Below are 19139 nucleotides of genomic sequence, written 5' to 3' on the forward strand. Positions count from 1 at the left end.
TATTTTATTTGAGGAGGTTGGAGTTCAGAAAGATAGAGAAGGGAGATGGTTGTTTGTTAAAGGGAAAATAAATCAAAAGAAATTGACACTGGCGGCAATTTATGCCCCGAATGCAAAAACAAAACAATTTATAATAACTACAAAGAGGAAGCTGGATAACTTTATGGAGGGTACAATGTTTTTGGAAGGAGATTTCAATATGCAATTAACAAATGGGATTGGAAATAGCAGGATGTTATAGACTTAATATGGTGGGTCTCGGTGCAGACATACCAAATAGAGGTACTTATTATTCAGCAAGATATCATACATTTAGTTGCATTGATTATAGATTAATGAATAGGGTGGGCAATATGCAAATTAAAAAGTAGATATAAAAAGTATTTGGTTGTCAGATCATGCTCCACTATTGGCAGAATTGGAAATAGGTCAGGAATGTAATCAAAGGATTTGGAGATATAATGCAGAGGAAACTTCTAACCAACAAGATAAAGATAAACTTCAGAAAGAGTTATGTGAATATTTTAGAATGAATGATGTAAGCGATATTCAACAATCAATTGTTTGGGATGAATGTAATCATTGAGTCTATCATCTGCACCTCTATAATTGTCTGATTTGGTGCTGCAACCCAACAGGACCCACACAGACTTCAGAGGACAATCAGAACTGCAGAAAAAGCAACCTTCCATTGAGGACCTGTATACTGCACGAGTCAAAAAGAAGGCGGGGAAAATATTTACTGACCCCTCACATCCTGGACATGAACTGTTTCAACTCCTACCCTCAAAACATCGCTACAGAGCACTGCACACCAAGACAACTAGACACAAGAACAGTTTTTTCCCGAACTCCATCACTCTACTAAACAAATAATTCCCTCAACACTGTCAGACTTTCTACTAAATCTGCACTTCTATTCTACTAGTTTTTCTCATCATTCCTATCACCCATTTCCTCCCATGTTGACTGTATGACTGTAACTTGTTGCTTATATCCTAAGATTTTTATTAATATTGTTTCTTCACTGCTTATTTGATCCTTATGACAATCATTAAGTGTTGTACCACATGATTCTTGACAAATGTATATTTTATTTTATGTACGCTGATGTTGTGGTTCAGCCTGAGTCAGATGAAAGACCAGCTGCGTCTCTGCTGGCTCCATGCCCAGGGGAGGATGAGAGCGAAGAGGAGAGTTCTGGGCAGTCGGACAGGGGAGATTACAGTCAGGAACGTGACGAGGAAGAACAGCCTGGGAGCCCTGGGGAGGGGCTCTCTCAAGCCAGTAGCTTGGAGTCTCTGGAGTCATTGGGTGACGAAGCACAAGCTATCATTAGTACACATAGATCAAAGGAGGAATCAATTGAAGAAATATTATCAGCATTGAATGAGGAACACCAGGGGATTGGGTGTGGTCCTCATTAGCAGGGAAGGGTTTAAAAGGCAGGCAAACTCTTTCGGCAGTGTGGAGTGTTATCAGAGTGGAGTTGCTGTAATCTGCATTGTCTCTCAGCGTTTCTGTTCCTGGCTTGTGGCCCAGCAGTCTTGAAGACCCGTAGGAGGTGTATGTCTGTTATCTACAGCCTCGTCTTGGCATCAAGGATTCTGTGTTTTTGTACGAACAATTGCCTTCATGTATCCATTTGGAGTTCCAGTGTTTTCCTGATTTGTAAGGACATTTTCTGTTGGCTTCTTTTCTCTTTACCATTATAAAACTGTGTTTGGATTCTACCGGTGTGTCTGGCTTATCTTTTTGGGTTGGTCATAGCTTCCAGAGTGACCCAGACAGAACAGCTGAGGGCATATGCACCAAGACAAATTCCTTGTGTGTCCAATCACACTTGGCCAATAAAATTCTATTCTATTCTAAATGAAGGGACAATGCATGTGTATGGAAGATGATATAAGAAAGAGGTGGGGTAGAGAAAGGAAGAGTAAGATAAGGGAAATAGACTTGATATAAGAGCATTTGAACAACTCCCCCGTCTCAGGCAAAAGTGAAAAAGGAAGTGACCGAGCAAAATAATGAGCTTTTATAGCTTCAATGAGGAAGTGACGAAACAGCCTTGAATATTAACTCTTCAAGTACAAGTTAACTCTTTAAGTGCACATTAACTCTTTAAGTACAGGTTTGGTACAAGTGTACAATATGCAGTTTACAATGGCAATCCCTAACAACCATGTACCCTGTACTAACAAGCACCAAACAGGGATGCCCATTATCTCCAATGTTATTTGTAATAGCAATAGAGACATTAGCTAATAAGATAAGACAAGATAATACCTGGGTAGGATCTAAAATAGGCGAATTAGAAATGAAATTAAAACTATTTGCAGATGATGCAATTATATTGACCCAGACCCAACAGAGATGATTAAAGGTATAAGAAATATTTTGCAAGAGTTTAAACAGAAATTGGGGTTATCGGTCAATATGGAAAAATCAGAGATTATGTGTTTAAATACAGGTCTGAGAGAGCAGATAGAAATTAGGAAGGAATCAGGGTTGAAGTTAGGACTAAAGAAAACTAAATACTTGGGAATTTGGTTATTGAGTAATCCAGTGAAAATTGTGGAGGTTAATTATAGACAAATATAGAGGAAAATGTTAAAACAGGTGAGGAGTTGGAAAGAGAAAAAGTTAAGGAGAATGGCCAAAATAAGAGTATTAAAAATGATAATAGTTCCCAAGATGATGTACCTGTTTCAGGTATTGCCAGGGGGTTTATCAGCATCAAAGTTCAGGGAATGGGACAAAAACCTTAACTATTGAGTTGAAGATAAAAGACTGAGAGTAACGAAAAAGTGGTTAATAGCTAGTGAAAAAGAGGGTGGATGAGGAATTCCCTGTTTGGAGTTGTACAGAGATGCATTTCAAATTGAAAGATTAATGGAGTTGCAATTATTTAAAAATAAATGGGTGAAATTGGATGAATGGGATAAAGAATAGAGAATTAATTTTTATAAGGTGGAATAAGAGCGATCTAGATAAATTAATAGGTCTTTTGAAAGGGACCATGGAAATTTGGAAAAAATGGCAGGGGAAAATAGGATTGCGCAAAAACTGTCATCGTTATATGTAATAAATGGAGATAATGAAACAAATTTAAATAGGGTTATTATTTATTTATTTATTTATTTATTTATTTATTTATTTATTTGAGTTGAAAGGGACCTTGCAGATCATCAACCCCCTGCTTAAGCAGGGAATCCTACAGCACCCCAGCCAAATGACAGTCCAAACTCCTCTTGAAAATTTCCAACGTTGGGGAGTTCACAACCTCCGCTGGCAGGCAATGTTCCCTCTAAGGCAGTGTTTCCCAACCTTTTTTGAGCCGCGACACATTATTCACATTTAGAAAATCCTGGGGAACATTGAGCGGGGGGGGGGGGAGGAGAGGGGGGCTAAAAAAAAGTTTGGACAAAAAAAATCTCTCTCTTCCTCCCTTTCACTCTATTTCTCTCTCTCTCCCTCTCCCTTCCTTCCTCTTTCTTTCCCCCTCTCTCCATCTCTTTGTTTCTCCCTTCCTTCCTCTTTTTTGCCCTCCTTCTCTCTCCTTCCTTCCCTCTCTCTATGTCTTTCCCTCACCCTCCTTCCCCCTCTTTCTCCCTCTCTCTTTCTCTCTCTCCCTCTCCTGCTATCTCTTTCTCTCTCTTTCTCTCCCCCTCTCTCCCTCTCTTTCCCTCTCTTGCTATCTCTTTCTCTCTCTTTCTCTCCCCCCTCTCTCCCTCTCTTTCTCTCTTTCCCTTTCTTGCTATCTCTTTCTCTCTCTTTCTCCCCCCCTCTCCCTCTCTTTCTCTCCCTCTCCTGCTATCTCTTTCTCTCTCCCCCTCTCCCTCTCTTTCTCTCTCTCCCTCTCTTGCTATCTCTTTCTCTCTCCCCCTCTCCCTCTCCCTCTCTTGCTATCTCTTTCTCTCTCCTCTCTCTCCCTCTCTCTTTCTCTCTCTCCCTCTCTTGCTATCTCTTTCTCTCTCTTTCTCTTCCCCCTCTCTCTTTCTCTCTCTCCCTCTCCCCCCTCTCCCTCTCTTGCTATCTCTTTCTCTCTCTTTCTCTCCCCCCTCTCCCTCTCTCTCCCTCTCTTGCTATCTCTTTCTCTCTCTTTCTCTCCCCCTCTCTTTCTCCCTCTCCCTCTCTTGCTATCTCTTTCTCTCCCCCCTCTCTCCCTCTCTCTTTCTCTCTCTCCCTCTCCCCCCTCTCCCTCTCTTGCTATCTCTTTCTCTCTCTTTCTCTCCCCCCTCTCCCTCTCTCTCTCCCTCTCTTGCTATCTCTTTCTCTCTCTTTCTCTCCCCCCTCTCTCCCTCTCTCTTTCTCTCTCTCCCTCTCCCCCCCTCTCCCTCTCTCCCTCTCTTGCTATCTCTTTCTCTCTCTTTCTCTCCCCCCTCTCCCTCCCTCTCTCCCTCTCTTGCTATCTCTTTCTCTCCCCCCTCTCTCCCTCTCTCTTTCTCTCAGCAGCCGCAGTGGGTAGTAGCCGTGGGGCGGCGGCAAGGTCATCAGCTGTGAGGCGGAGCTCCGGAACGGAGGCACCGACGGCGGCAGGCAAGTGCCAGCCATGCAATTCTAGCATGTCCAGCTGCCGCCGTCTGTCCCTCTGTTCTGGAGCTCCGCCTCACAGCTGACCACTCTGCCGCTGCCCCACGGCTACTACCCGCTGCGGCTGCGGCTGCCATCACCCTTCCGCTGCCGCTACCCTCCCACCAGGCCCCAAAGCTGGCCTGCTGCACCCGCCAGGGAAGCTCCAGCCGGGCGGGGCGCTGCAGTTGCCGGAAAACTTGGAAGGCGCTAAGAAGGAAGCTCAGCTTCCGTTCTCACAACTTTTTGCTCTTCGCAAAAAGTTTTGAGACCAGAAGCTGAGCTGCTTTCTTCGCGGCACACCTGACCATGTCTCGCGGCACACCAGTGTGCCGCGGCCCACCGGTTGGGAAACACTGCTCTAAGGTGTGCGGCCACACAGCCAAAAATAACCCCCCATGCACCCTTTTCGAAGACCGTGCAAGGAACCAGGCGTTGGAGTTGGGGGTCGGGAGTGACAAAAGTGCAGAGGTCAGTGAAGGTTAAGCTCCCCACCCCTCTGCCAGCTCGCGGAGGGGGGGACGGGAGGCGGGGAGGTGCTGGCAGTAGACATAGGCAGAAGGAAAGGGAGCTGCGGCCACCCCCCAAGGTGCCTCTGGACCCGTCACATCCCTGGCCTCTCGCCGCTGCCCTCTGCCCGCCCAATACGCCACTCTCTCTGGCTTTCTGCTCCTCCGCCTCCCACCTAGAGGCACGGCTCCACCCACAGCAGTGGCTGCAGAGGCAGTGGCAGCTGCGGCTTTTCCTCCACCTCATCCAGCCGTTAATGAAGGGGCTGCGAGAGGGTTTTCTCTGAGTGCTTTGGGAACGCCCACCCCACCCCTGTCGCAGTCCCTTCACTGAGAGCGCTTTCGTCCCGTGTTGTCAGTGAAGGGGCTGCAGGAGAGGTGGGGGTAGGCATTCCCGAAGCGCTCAGAATGGAGTCTGGCAAAAGTTATGCGGAATGTCGGGTGCTCATGCGTGTGTACTCCCCATCCCCCTGCCAGCCCGCCCAGAACATTCAAAATAAGAAACACCTTCGCCAGCCTCCGCAGAGAAGAAATGGAGAGAAAGAGAGAACAAGATAGAGAGAGAGAGAAAGCAACAGAGAGAGATAGAAAGAGGGGGAGAAAGAAAGAGACATAGCAAGAGAGAGCAATAGAGAAAGAAAGCAAGAGAGAGAGAAAGAAAACAAGAGAGAGAGAGTGAGAGAGAAAGAAAGCAAGAGAGAGAGAATGGAGAGATTAGAGGAAGGAAGAGAGAGAGAGAAAAATGATAGAAAAAAGGGGAGAAAAAAGAGAAATGAGAAAATGATTGGCAGAGAATGAGAGGAAAGAGAGAAAAACACAGAGAGAAGTGACTCTTGATTTAAAGCATATGGTAAAAAGCACTTAAATATAACAGAGAATAAAAAAACCAGCCCTCACCTGTTTTTGGAAATGGTTCAAGAGTTCACACACACATACACACACACACAAACACACAAGGGGGAGGAGACAGGGATGGAAAAAGAGAGAAGTGAGAGAGGAAAGGAATGAGAGAAAAAGGGAGGAAGAGGGAGAAATGAGAAACAAATGAGACAGAAAAAGGGGAGAGACAGGAGAGGTACCCAGGAATGAGAACAGTGGTAGAAATTTGAGGAGGGATGATTATTAAATATGAATTGATTATGGAATATTGATAAAAGATATATTTAGGTGTTGTTTAATATTAGGCTGTATTAATTTAAAAAATTGGATTTGAATTTTAGAACTATACAGAATTACATAGGTAAAATTAATGGAAGATACATATGATAAATAAGGGATGATATGTATTGTATGATTTTATGAGTTTGCATTATGAATTTAAAATATACTTGGAAATGTAGAAGATTGATGAAAGTTAATAATAGTAAATGCTAAGTGCCTGAAAAGTAATTGAGCTTGGAAATATTGAATGAAATTATAGAAAAGTATAATTTATGGAAATATATTAATTGATGCATTGGTGTTCAGATAGATTTTTACTAGATTACTATAATACTATGATAAATATTTAAGAAATGAAGATTTTAAAGCATGGATAGTTGTGTTTTTGGTTTAGCTGGTTGTTTTAGTTTTCATTGTAATAGATTTTGGTTTTGTTTTATTATTAATTTCTTTTAATAAAAAAGAAAGGAATTATTTATTTATTTATTTATTTATTTACTTATTTATACATACATACATACATACATACATACATACATACATACATACATACATACATACATACTTCTTTGTCACCCAGTCCCAAAGAGACTGCCACTCAGACATTATACTTTTCCGCCCACACCGGGGGAAAAAATTAGAGGGAACATTGGTTGATCGCTCTGACCATCAGGAAGTTCTTCCTTATTTCTAGGTTGAATCTCTCCTTGTTCAGCTTCCAATCATTGTTTCTTGTCTGGCCCTCTGGTGCCCTAGAAAACAATGTGACCCCCTCCTCTCTGTGGCAACCCCTCAAGTACCTGTAGACTGCTATCATGTCTCTCCTGGCCCTTCTTTTCTCTAGGCTATCCATGCCCAGTTCCAGCAATCTCTCTTCATAAGTCTTGGTTTCTAGTCCCCTAATAATTTTGGTTGCTCTTTTCTGCACCTTCTCCAGAGTTTGTATGTCTCTTTTGAAGTGTGGTGACCAGAACTGAATGCATTACTCCAGATGTGACCTGTCCAGGGCGTTATAGAGTGGTATTAATACCTTCTCTGGTCTTGGAGTGTATCCCCCTGTGCAGCTTAGGATTGTGTTGGCCTTTTTAGCTGCTGCTGCACTGCTGGCTCATATTTAGTTGATTATCCACCAAGACTCCGAGATACCTTTCAGAGTTACTACTGCTAAGTAGGGTTCCTCCCAGACTCTATGCGTGTCTAGGGGTTTTTTTACCTAGTGTTGTGCCGGCGTGTCTCAACCGCCGGTAATTATAGGGTAATTAGTCCAGGAAGACACACACCACACGATAAAAGGAAAACCCAAAAGTTTTTATAAACAGAAAAACAGAAACAGCTCCCTTTTTAAATGTCAAAGGGGTTTTCTGGTACACATAAGGCACAGGTTAAATAAAGTCCAATTGCTCACCCAATAACTGGGAAATTGAGTCCAATTCTAAAGTCCAGGGAGTCCACACACACAATCCTGAACAGCAAAAACCACGATCTTGACGAAACATGAATCAGATAAACTGCCATGAGGCTAAAACACCGGGCTGCACTTTTATCTGTAGCACTAATTACAGCAGCCCCACCCAACCACAGGTGGCTTCATTTTCTCTTGTAATAATCCTTTTGTTGTCTCCTATGCATCACTCTACGCATGCGTGGATGTGTCATTAATTCTTGTTCAGAATCCAGGGATGATACAGATGATTGATCTTCTCCTGGGCTGTCTGCCAAACTCCCCTCTTCCCTGTCACTCACATTTTCTTGGTCAGAGGAGACTTTGTCAGCAGATTCTACTGGGAGCAAAACAGGCCTGCGGCATGTGGATGTCTCCCCCACCTCCACCTCCACATTCCTTAGGGCAGGAACTGGGCCAGAGCTAACCACAAGAGTGAAGGACTTTACTCTTCTTGACGTTGAACATCATTTTGTTAGTTTGGGCTCACAGAGTTAATCTTTCTAAGTCTTTCTGTATTTTGAGCCTATCCTCTAGGATGTTGGCTATTCCTGCCAGCTTGGTGTTGTCTGCAAATTTGATTAGTTCCCCCTCTATTCCCTCATCTAGGTAATTGATGAAAATGTTGAAGAGCACAGGGCCCAGGGTAGAACCCTGTGGTACCCCACTGCCTACCTTTTTCCATGTGGATTTGGAGCCACTGAGGACAACTCGTTGGGTGCAGTTGGTCAGCCACCTGCATGTGTTGTAGTCTACCCCGTTTTTTTTCTAATTTGTGGATTAGGAGATTGTGATCTGCTTTATCAAAAGCTTTGCTGAAGTCCAAATATATGAGGTCAACTACGTTGCGTTGGTCTACTGATTTAGTCATGATGTTGAAAAATGATATGAGATTGGTTTGACATAATTTGTTTCTGACAAACCCATGTTGGCTGTTGGATATTATCTTATTTGTTTCTATGTAGTGGCAAAGTTGTTTTTTGATTATTTTCTCCAGTATTTTTCCAGATATAGAAGTCAGACTGATTGGTCTGTAGTTACCTATATCAGCTTGTTTCCAGTCTTCCGGTAGATCTCCTGCGGTCCAGGATTTTTGGTAGATGAGGAGAAGTGGTTCTGCAATGGTGTCTGCCAGTTTTTTTAGGACTCTGGGATATAGTCCATCTGGTCCTGGCGATTTGTACTTGTTGAGCTCCCACAAGTGGTCCCTTATTGTGTTTTTATTTATGTTGAGTTTGGTTCCGGGGCTGTTTATGGCAGTTGAGTTGCAGGTTGGTTGGTGGTTCCTTTTTGTGTGAAGACTGATGCAAAATAGGCGTTGAGCAACTGTGCTTTATCTCTGTTGTCTCTGATTTCTTTACTGTCTTCATTTTTTAGTGTAGTGACTATTTCCTTGATTTTCTTCTGGTTATAGGAGAGTTGAAGGGAAGAGGGATAACTAAGAACAGTAATATGAGAAGGATGGGAGGCCAAGTAGAAATTGTATAGAATGGTGGTTGGGTACAGGAAGATGGCTACAAATAAATGCAATTTGCAAATGTCTGAATGAAAGGGAGAATAAAGAAACACTGTTTAGGGAGGAGATAGAGAAAATAATAAGAGAAAAAAGTGAGGGTACCAAGGCGCAATCAAGTAATATATATAAGATGTTAGTGCAGTCAGATGGGTATGTGACCACAGATTGACTAAATGGTGGCAAAGTGAATTACAAGTAGATGTGCAAGAGATAAAAAATATAGTGGAGAAGATAAAGAAAATTAATAATACAAGGGTTAGGGAAATGAGAAGGAAAATATTACATAAGTGGTATCACACACCTGTTCAACTTGCATATTTCCAGCAGAATGTTAAAAATACTTGTTGGCATAGATGTCAAAATAAAGGAGTGCTTATGCATATGTTTTGGGAATGCCTGGTAGTTCAGAACTTTTGGGAAAAAATGCAAGAGGATATTAATAGGATGTTAAATATACGATGGACAATTACAAAGGAAATGGCAGTATTAGTTAAAAGCAACGAGATGGGAGAATTTAGAGAAATAAAACAAGCAGCGATAGAAAGCACTCAGGCGGTAATAGTCTTAGGTTGGAAGGATGCAACCAAAAGGGACAATACAAAATTGATACCGGTACATGGTGGATCATATTCAATTTGAGATTATAGACAAGAGGATGAACTCAGCCAATGAAACTGATTTGCGGGAGCTGATGGGACAATGGGACACGGTAAGACGATACAGTAATACCTCATGATACAAACTTAATTGGTGCAAGGAGGAGGTTCGTAAGATGAAAGGTTCGTAAGATGAAACATTGTTTCCCATAGGAAACAATGTAAAGTCAATTAATCCGTGCAACCAAAAAACCCCCCGCAAAAAAACGGCTTTCGGCGACTGCTGGGAAGCCGCGCGGGTGTTTTAAAAGGTCGCAGCCGGCCTGGGGGGCTTGCCAGCACCCCCCCGAACCCCGAACCCGGGTTCGGGGGGGTGCTGGCAAGCCCCCCGACCGGCTGAGACCTTTTAAAACACCCGCGCCGCTTCGCAGCTGTCTCCCGAAGCCGAACGCGGAAGTTCGGCTTTAGCGTTCGGCTTCAGGAGAAAGCTGCGAAGCGGCGCGGGTGTTTTAAAAGGTCGCAGCCGGCCTGGGGGGCTTCCCAGCAACCTCCCGAACCGAACCCGGGGTTCAGCAAAATTTTGCCTCTTCTTACGAACTTTGTTTGAGTTACGAACCGGCGTTCGGGAGGCTTCTGGGAAGCCCCGCCGCCCGGCTGTCACCTTTTAAAACAGCCGCGTGGCTTCCCAGCAGTCTCCGAACGCCGGTTCGTAACTCGAAAAAAGTTCGTAAGAAGAGGCAAAATTTTTCTGAACCCCGGGTTCGTATCACGAGTTGTTCGTAAGACGAGGGGTTCGTATCTTGAGGTACCACTGTATATAGCTAGTAGAATTCGAGACCAAGCTACAAGGAATAAATTGGAATCACTTTATAATATGTAAATAGATATATTGCTCTTGAGTTAAAATGGTATATATAAAATATGCCCCCATTCTGGTGAAGGGGTATGAATGTTGTCTGGTGGTGCGCACAAATCACTGAGCACATATATATATATATATACAGTGGTACCTCAAGATACGAACCCCTTGTCTTACGAACAACTCGTGATACGAACCCGGGGTTCAGAAAATTTTTGCCTCTTCTTACGAACTTTTTTCGAGTTACTGGGAAGCCCCCCAGGCCGGCTGTGACCTTTTAAAACAGCCGCGCCGCTTCCCAGCTGTCTCCCGAAGCCGAACGCCAAAGCCGAACTTCCGTGTTCGGCTTCGGGAGACAGTTGGGAAGCCGCGCGGCTGTTTTAAAAGGTCACAGCCAGCTTGGGGGGCTTCCCAGCCCCCCCGAACCTCGAACTTTTGCCCAACTTCCGGGTTCGGGAGGTTGCTGGGAAGCCCCCCAGGCCGGCTGTCACCTTTTAAAACAGCTGCGCGGCTTCCCAGCAGTCGCCGAACACCGTTTTTTTGCGGGGGGTTTTTTGGTTGCACGGATTAATTGACTTTACATTGTTTCCTATGGGAAACAATGTTTCGTCTTACGAACCTTTCGACTTACGAACCTCCTCCTTGCACCAATTAAGTTCGTATCATGAGGTATTACTGTATATATGACGGTCTTGGTATATTCGGGTTTCTTCCCGTGTAGGATTTGGAAATTTCTGGCGACGTTATCCCCAAAATATGAACAAGCGGGATGATACCTCCCGCTTACCAGACATCTGGAAACCAGTCCTCAAAAGTAACCCAGCCATAAAAACTGAAACTAGACTCAGAACACACATTGCAAAACAATCAAATAGCCTGCAAGCTCCAACTACTCAGGATATCACGCCTAATCAACAACCATTAACTAATCAGCATACTTCAGCTACATCAATGACCCCAGATGTTACCCCACTGACTCACCAGGAAGTTTCTACACAGCAGGCAATTGCTGAGCCATCAAACCACACCCAGCCACCAGTATTTATAGAAGGAAGGCAGCTCAGGTCTCGCAGTGTTCGCTTTAGAACAAGGACAGAAACACCAGCCTGAAGATGATGAGCGTGACCTCGTCGAAACATCGCCAGAAATTTCCAAATCCTACACGGGAAGAAACCCGAATATACCAAGACCGTCATACCTGTACCCGTGAAAATCCACGAAAACAAATATCTATCTATCTATCTATCTATCTATCTATCTATCTATCTATCTATCTATCTATCTATCTATCTATCTATCTATCTGACGGTCTTGGTATATTCGGGTTTCTTCCCATGTAGGATACACACACACACACACACACACACACACATATATAATAGTCACTATGACTCAACAGTATGACTGTTTTGCATACTCACAAACTTTTTATCTTTTTATCTTAAATGGAATATTTCCTAGAATAGTACTGATCCTTGACACACAGCTGCACTGAGCCAAGATCTGAGCCAAGACCTGAAGCATGCTTAAACAGATGGGGGGAAAATCAGCTGAGGTTGGGGGGGGAGTGGCTTTAAGGGGAGACAAAGCTAAGCAGTCCTTATATATAATATAACCACATGTGACAAATGGTTCTTCTGAATTATTTTGTGAGAAAACAATGGAGCACCCACATAACCCTAGGAGGCTATTCTTTCCACCAATTAATCATGATTCCTGATCCGGTTTTTGTTTTTCTCTGGGGAGCTTGGGAAGTCATGCTTAGCCTGGGCTAAGAATATCGTTCTTCCTGTTTGCCTGATGGCTTTCGGGAATCCTTGTTGTTTTGACACAAAAGTGGGGAGGGAATTGAGGGAGAGCGGGGGGGGGGGCTCTGTCGTCTCAGCGAGTCTGTCTCTGGGAGGCAAATGAGGAGTAGGAGTGAAATGCATGCTGCTTGAGGAACATAGGGAGCACAGGGAGACCTTGACCTATATCGCTGCTGCTTCTGCCTCCTTGCCAGCCAGGATAACTGGAATCCTTGCTGCATATTGGGGGCTTCTTAAGCTGCTGAGGCGGGGGGGGGAGACCCCCTCCAGCAGCTCAATAAGCCCCAAACGGATGCTCTTTTTGCACTCTAGAGGGGCTTCCCTGAACCCTCCAGAGTGCAAAAAAATCCCGCATGACAGCAAACCAGAAAGGCCTGTGATCCTGTGCGGAAACAGTGTGGAGTGGGTGGCATGCGCATGCGTGGAGGAGGAAAGGGTTTTGGGCACGTCATGCATATTAATACCCCCCTCACACACACACACCCTTTTTGACATGTGCACCAAAAAAGGCTTATAGCGTCCAAGGCTATCTACATATAGGCTGGGATGAGGAATGATCACACATATCTCATGATATGTGATTTGTATACTTCATATGTCATGCAAATATCATATTTTTTTTGTGATGTAAATATGTAATTCAGCATTTCTGCGATATCACCACCTATGTCAGTTTGATATCACTAGTTTCTTGCAAATCCCACTGCTCTTTACTTATTCCCTTGCTTACTTATTGCTAATGGGCCAGATTTAAGACTGCTATCTTAACTTATTTTTACAGTTTTTATTAGTGTTTGATATAGTAATTAATACATTAAATAATGTAGACTGCTTAAGATTACCTCCGGAACCGCCTTCTGCCACATGAGGTTCAGCGACCAGTTAAGTCCCACAGAGTCAGCCTTCTCCAGGTCCCGTCAACTACACAAATGTCGTTTGGCGGGACCTAAGGGAAGAGCCTTCTTTGTGGGGGGGGGGGGGGGGCGGCCCTCTGGAATCAACTCCCCTCGGAGATTCGCACTGCCCCCACCCTCTTCGCCTTCCATAAAAGCTTAAAGACTTATTTATGCCACTAGGCTTGGGGCCATTAGACCTTAGTCCCCTGGCCGATGAGTGCAGTATGCTTTGCTGTGTGAATGGTAATGATTTTAAATCTTATTAGAGTTTTTAAAAAGTTTTTTAGTATATTAATTGGATTTTTAGATATGTATATGGTATATTGTTTTTGACATGTTGTGAGCCACCCCAAGTCCTTGGAGAGAGGCGGCATACAAATTAATAAAATAAACAAACAAACAAACAAATAAATTATAATGTTAATTTTGCCAAAAGCTCTCAGAAATCATTGGGTAGAACATGTATCTGCTTCCAAAGGCTTGTTTGAAAGTTCATTCTGCCCTTCATCCTTCTTCTATTCAAATACGTCTTTCTTGTGATGGCATCATAATATTGCAACCATTATCAGAACTATTGACATCCTCATTCAGGTGCTCTTAAAAATAAAGTATACCTTTGTTTCATGGCCCATCATATATTCAAAAATCACTTTCCTCAAGTACTCAAACTCAGTTGGTTCACCAAAAACAGACACATCCAAATGACAAAGATTCCCATCTGCATAGAAAAAAAGTTGGACATTAAGTAATTTTTGCACTTCTAAATATCTACAGATATCTATGTATATTCACATTTTTCAGAAATCTATGACAACAAATTGGACAATTTGCAATATTTCTATAAATTGTTTAAACCACTAAACGTAAATTACTAAGTTTTTAAAATATCTTTTGGTACATACATAATTTTGGGGATTCTATAAAAAGTCTACTGTAAAATTACAGGTCAAAAGGGCTACAAATATTTGTATTCTTCTTATTAAAACTGTTAAAATAACTTTCTCCTATTGAAACAGAAAATCTGCATATGAGTTACCTGCTACATAAACCATCTATTATTTTGATAATTAATATCCCAATCATTTGTTTTCAGAATAGAATTACAATCTCAATTATACTTCCAAGTATTTCCTTTATATTCTATTTTTCAGTGTCAAGACAATTACTCACCTCTATAAGGTGTTTTAACTGTTGTAACATATCCAGCCTTCTCATAATTTTTCAATTTATCTTGCAGTGTGTGAATCTAAAAATAGAGTGAATCAGAAAGTACAATAATTTTTAACCAAGATTAACTATATTGGTTTAGAATAAGAATTATATTATGGAATGGTAGAATGGTGGAAACCTTAAAAACAACCATTCCCTAATGTTAAAATAGTAGGTAGTTTATATATATATAAAGGTTAAAGCTACTGCTTTACAAGGCAGACTCCCCAGGTCCAAATCCCGGTAAGAGTATGGCTGGCTGATGAAGGCAAAATAAGCTTAAAATGGATCTATACCTAGTCTCCCTTCCTTTTCATTATGAGAAAAATATGTTAAATATATATAGTTTGTCAGCTATAAAAATTTAACTGCCTTGGATATGGCCCCTAGAGGGGCTCAGAGGCAAAAAGAAAAAGAAAAAAGGAAGCAGTATGCTTCCTCCCATATTTAGGTTAAAGCTACTGCCTTACAAGGCAGATTCCCCAGGTTCAAATCCCAGTAAGGGTATGGCTCGCTGATGAGGGCAAAATAAGCTTGAAATGGATCTATATCTAGTCTCCTTTCCTTTTCATTATCAGCAACAATTTGCTGATATAATTATATATGTGTGTGTATATATATATGTACATATATATGTATGTATGTGTGTGTATATATGATGTTCCTTCAATACACCAGGGTGATTCGACACAAAAATATGTAACCCTTCCCTGGTGCAGAGCTGAAGGGATTAGATACTGTAGCTTAGAGGTTAATTCTCTGCCTTACAAGGCAAAGGTTGCAGTGAGGGTATGGCTAGCTGATGAGGCCAAAATAAGGCCGAAATATATCTATCCTAGTCTCCCTTAATTTTCAAATTCAGCAAAAAAATATGTGACACACACATATATAATTTATTTATTTATTAGATTTGTATGCCGCCCCTCTCCGCAGACTCGGGGCGGCTCACAACAATAATACGAACAATATATCACAAATCTAATATTAAAAAGTCTTATAAAAAAAACTTATTTAAAAACAAACATACAGACAAGCATATCATGCATAAATTATATAGGCCAGGGGGAGATGTCTCAGTTCCCCCATGCCTGATGGCAGAGGTGGGTTTTAAGGAGTTTATGAAAGGCAAGGAGGGGGGGAACAATCCTAATTTCTGGGGGGAGCTGGTTCCAGAGAAGGCTCTTCCCCTGGGTCCCACCAGAGGACATTGTTTAGTCGACAGGACCTGGAGAAGGCCAACTCTGTGGGACCTAACTGGTCGCTGGGATTTGTGCGGCAGAAGGTGGTCTCGGAGATATTCTGGTCCGATGCAATGAAGGGCTTTATAGGTCATAACCAACACTTTGAATTGTGACCGGAAACTGATCGGCAACCAATGCAGACTGCGGAGTGTTCGTGTAACATGGGCATACCTAGGGAAGCTGAACACTTTTCAAAGGTAGCCCCATGTAGAGAGCGTTACAGTAGTCGAACCTCGAGGTGATGAAGGCATGAGTGACTGTGAGCAGTGACTCCTGGTCCAGATAGGGCCGCAATTATATTATAATATAATATATGTTAATTAATTTTCAAATTCAGCATAAACATGTGAGATATATATATATATACAGTGATCCCCCGGTTATTGCGTTCCCGATCATTGCGAACGGGCTAATTTGCGATTTTGCAACCCGGAAGTAAAAAACACCATCTGCGCATGCGCGCCCTTTTTTCTATGGGCACGCATGCGTAGATGGCGCCGGGCAGATCAGCTGCTGGGCGGCTTCCCTAGGTCTTCCCCCTCTTGCTGGCGGGAGGGCGAGCGGCGGGCATCAGCAAGGAGTTTCCCCACCGCCCACGCAAACTCCTCGCTGCCGCCCGCCCTTGGCCCGCCCACGCGGTTCATTCTCGCCGCTTCCCAGTTGAGTCCTGAAGCGAATTCGCTTCAGGACTCAGCTGGGAAGCGGCGAGAGCGAGCGCGAGCGAATGGCTTGTCCGCCGCCCGCTCGCGCATCGCCCGCCCACGCCGTTCATTCTCGCCGCTTCCCAGCTGAGTCCTGAAGCGAATTCGCTTCAGGACTCAGCTGGGAAGCGCGAGCGAGCGGCGCCAGCGAATGGCTTGTCCGCCGCCTGCCTGCCCGCTAGCGAGGAGCCGAAGATTGGGGGCCGCGCGGCTGTTTTAAAACGTCGCCGCCGGCATGGGGGGATTGCCAGCACCCCCCGGACCCCCAACCCGGGTTTGGGGGGCTGCTAGGAAGCCCCCCATGCCGGCGGTGACGTTTTAAAACAGCCGCGCGGCTTCCCAATGAGTCCCGAAGACAAACGCGGAAGTTCGCCTTTGACGTTTGTCTTCGGGACTCAGTTGGGAAGCCGCGCAGCTGTTTTAAAACGTCGCCGCCGGCATGGGGGGCTTCCTAGCAGCCCTCCAAACCCGGGTTGGGGGTCCGGGGGGTGCTGGTAAGCCCCCCATGCCGGCGGCGACGTTTTAAAACAGCCGTGCGGCCCCCAATCTTCGGCTCCTCGCTAGCGCTGCGGAAGTAAAAACCCGCTCGTTGCGGGGGGTCGTGGAACGGAACCCTCCCAATGATCGGGGGATCACTGTATATATGTAGATTGTTCTGAGTTCGGGTTTTGCCCTGTGTAATATTTTGCATGTTTATGCGACGTTTCGGTGAAATCACATCCACCATCATCAGGCTGAAGTTTCCAAGCTTCGTGCTGTTGTAAAATGGAATGTTTGCAACTGTCCTTTCTTCCTAGTATATAGTGTGGGGGTGGAGATTTGGTTTGAATGTAGCAAATAGATTGGGTGATTATGTTTCAGTGATCTGATTGGTTGGTGTAATCATAATTATTAGAAGGATTGACATGGTGATTTTTATGAAGTGTTTTTTGTTTAAGGCTGGTTTCCAAATTTCAAAATTCCAAATTCATAATTATTAGAAGGATTGACATGGTGATTTTTATGAGGTGTTTTTTTTGTTTAAGGCTGGTTTCCAAATTTCTGGTAGGCGGGACGTATCATCTCTTTTATTTATGCAATGGGGGCTCCTCTCAATTTCTATGGCTTCTAGAGCAATTCTTCTATATAAATTCTCTGTTTTGTGAAGTAATTTAGTTTTTTCAAAGTCAATTTCATGCCCTGTTTTTTTAATGTGCTGGACAAGGGAGGAAGTCTTTTCTTCTTTTTTAACTGCATTCACATGTTCTGCAAGGCGTGCACTTACTCTTCGGTTGGTTTGTCCAATGTATGTGGCTGCACATGTTTTGCAAGGGATTTCATAGATTCCTTGGTATTCCAATTGGATTTTATCTTTGGGGCTCCTTAGGATATTAGATATTTTTTGGTTGGTGCAAAATGAAGTTTTGATGTTATGTTTGTGCAGAATTTTACTAATTTTGTCTGTGGTGCCCTTGATGTAAGGGAGGATGGTGGTACCATTGTCCTGTTCTTGATCTTGTTTTTTGGGGGGTGTCTCTTTTTTGATTAGGTTTGTGATTGTTTTCTCTTCGAATCCATTAGAAATTAATACATCTTTGAGTTTGTTCAATTCAGTGTTTAAGTGCTCATGGTCAGCTAAGCGTTTGGTTCTGGTGATGAGAGTTTTGGCCACTGAGGTGATTTGTGCGGGGTGGTGGTGTGAGTGTGCATTTAGATAACGGTTGGTATGGGTTTTCTTTTGGTAGATAGTGTGTCCTAGGCTGCCATTGGGTTTTTTATAGACCAGTACATCTAGAAAGGGAAGTTGATCATTGATTTCTGTTTCCATAGTAAACTGTATTTTGGGGTGTAGGCTGTTAAGATGTGTGAGGAAATTGTCTAGTTTTTCCTTACCATGTGGCCAAATTACAAAGGTATCATCAACATATCTCAGCCAAAGTTTAGGTTTGTATTTGGATTGCTCTAATGCATTATTTTCGAAATATTCCATATAGAGGTTGGCGATGACCGGTGAGAGGTGATCCCATGGGGGCTCCCTCTATCTGTTTATATCTTTGTTCATTATAGATGAAGTATGTACTGGTCAGGCAGTGGTTGGTAAGGTCTAGGATATATTTGGGGGGTTTGTGTTTGTCCTGGATAGCTGTCAAGGCTTCTTTAATAGGTATTTGTGTGAAAAGGGACACGACATCAAAACTCACAAGTAGGTCATCGGGTTGTAGGTTTTGTTTTTTTATTATTTGTATAAAGTGGAATGAATTTTGAACATGTGAGGTAATAGTTTCTGTATATGGTTGAAGGTATTTGGCTAAAAATTTGGCAAGGTTTTGTAGAGGGGAGCCTATAGAACTGACTATTGGTCTGAGAGGTATTCCTTCCTTGTGTATTTTTGGAAGGCCATAGAGTTTTGGACATATGGAAGATTTTTCTCTGGGGATGATTTTTTGCTGGATTTCTTCGCTGATGGGAGAGGCCTTGATTTTGGATTTGGTAGTTTTTTCTAGGTAGGTGGTAGGATCTGTGCATAGGAGTTTGTAGGCTGGGTTTTGTAGTAGAGTTGTCATTTTTTCTTTGTAGTCTGCTGTATTCATCACTATTGTGGAGTTTCCTTTGTCAGCTGGGAGGATGGTTATATGATTGTCTTTCTTCAA

General features: G+C 43.2%; 1 protein-coding gene across 6 annotated transcripts in view; it reads right to left on the minus strand.

Annotated features, from left to right (window-relative positions):
• Nucleotides 1-19139, minus strand: part of LOC139155637 (golgin subfamily A member 4-like) — a 160611-nt gene that overhangs the window by 15957 nt on the left and 125515 nt on the right. For all 6 annotated transcript variants that reach the window (XR_011557102.1, XR_011557101.1, XR_011557100.1 and 3 more), the window contains 2 exons: nt 14529-14604; nt 13973-14076 (listed from right to left, as the gene is read on the minus strand). Coding sequence is in view for 3 of the 6 variants with exons in the window: in XM_070730852.1 (XP_070586953.1) it covers nt 13973-14076; nt 14529-14604 (180 nt within the window). In the remaining 3 variants the exon portion in view is untranslated. The remainder of the gene's footprint in view (nt 1-13972; nt 14077-14528; nt 14605-19139) is intronic.

This window comes from Erythrolamprus reginae, unplaced genomic scaffold (genome assembly GCF_031021105.1).
Source record: "Erythrolamprus reginae isolate rEryReg1 unplaced genomic scaffold, rEryReg1.hap1 H_37, whole genome shotgun sequence".
In the NCBI taxonomy this organism is placed as follows: Eukaryota; Metazoa; Chordata; class Lepidosauria; order Squamata; family Dipsadidae; genus Erythrolamprus; species Erythrolamprus reginae.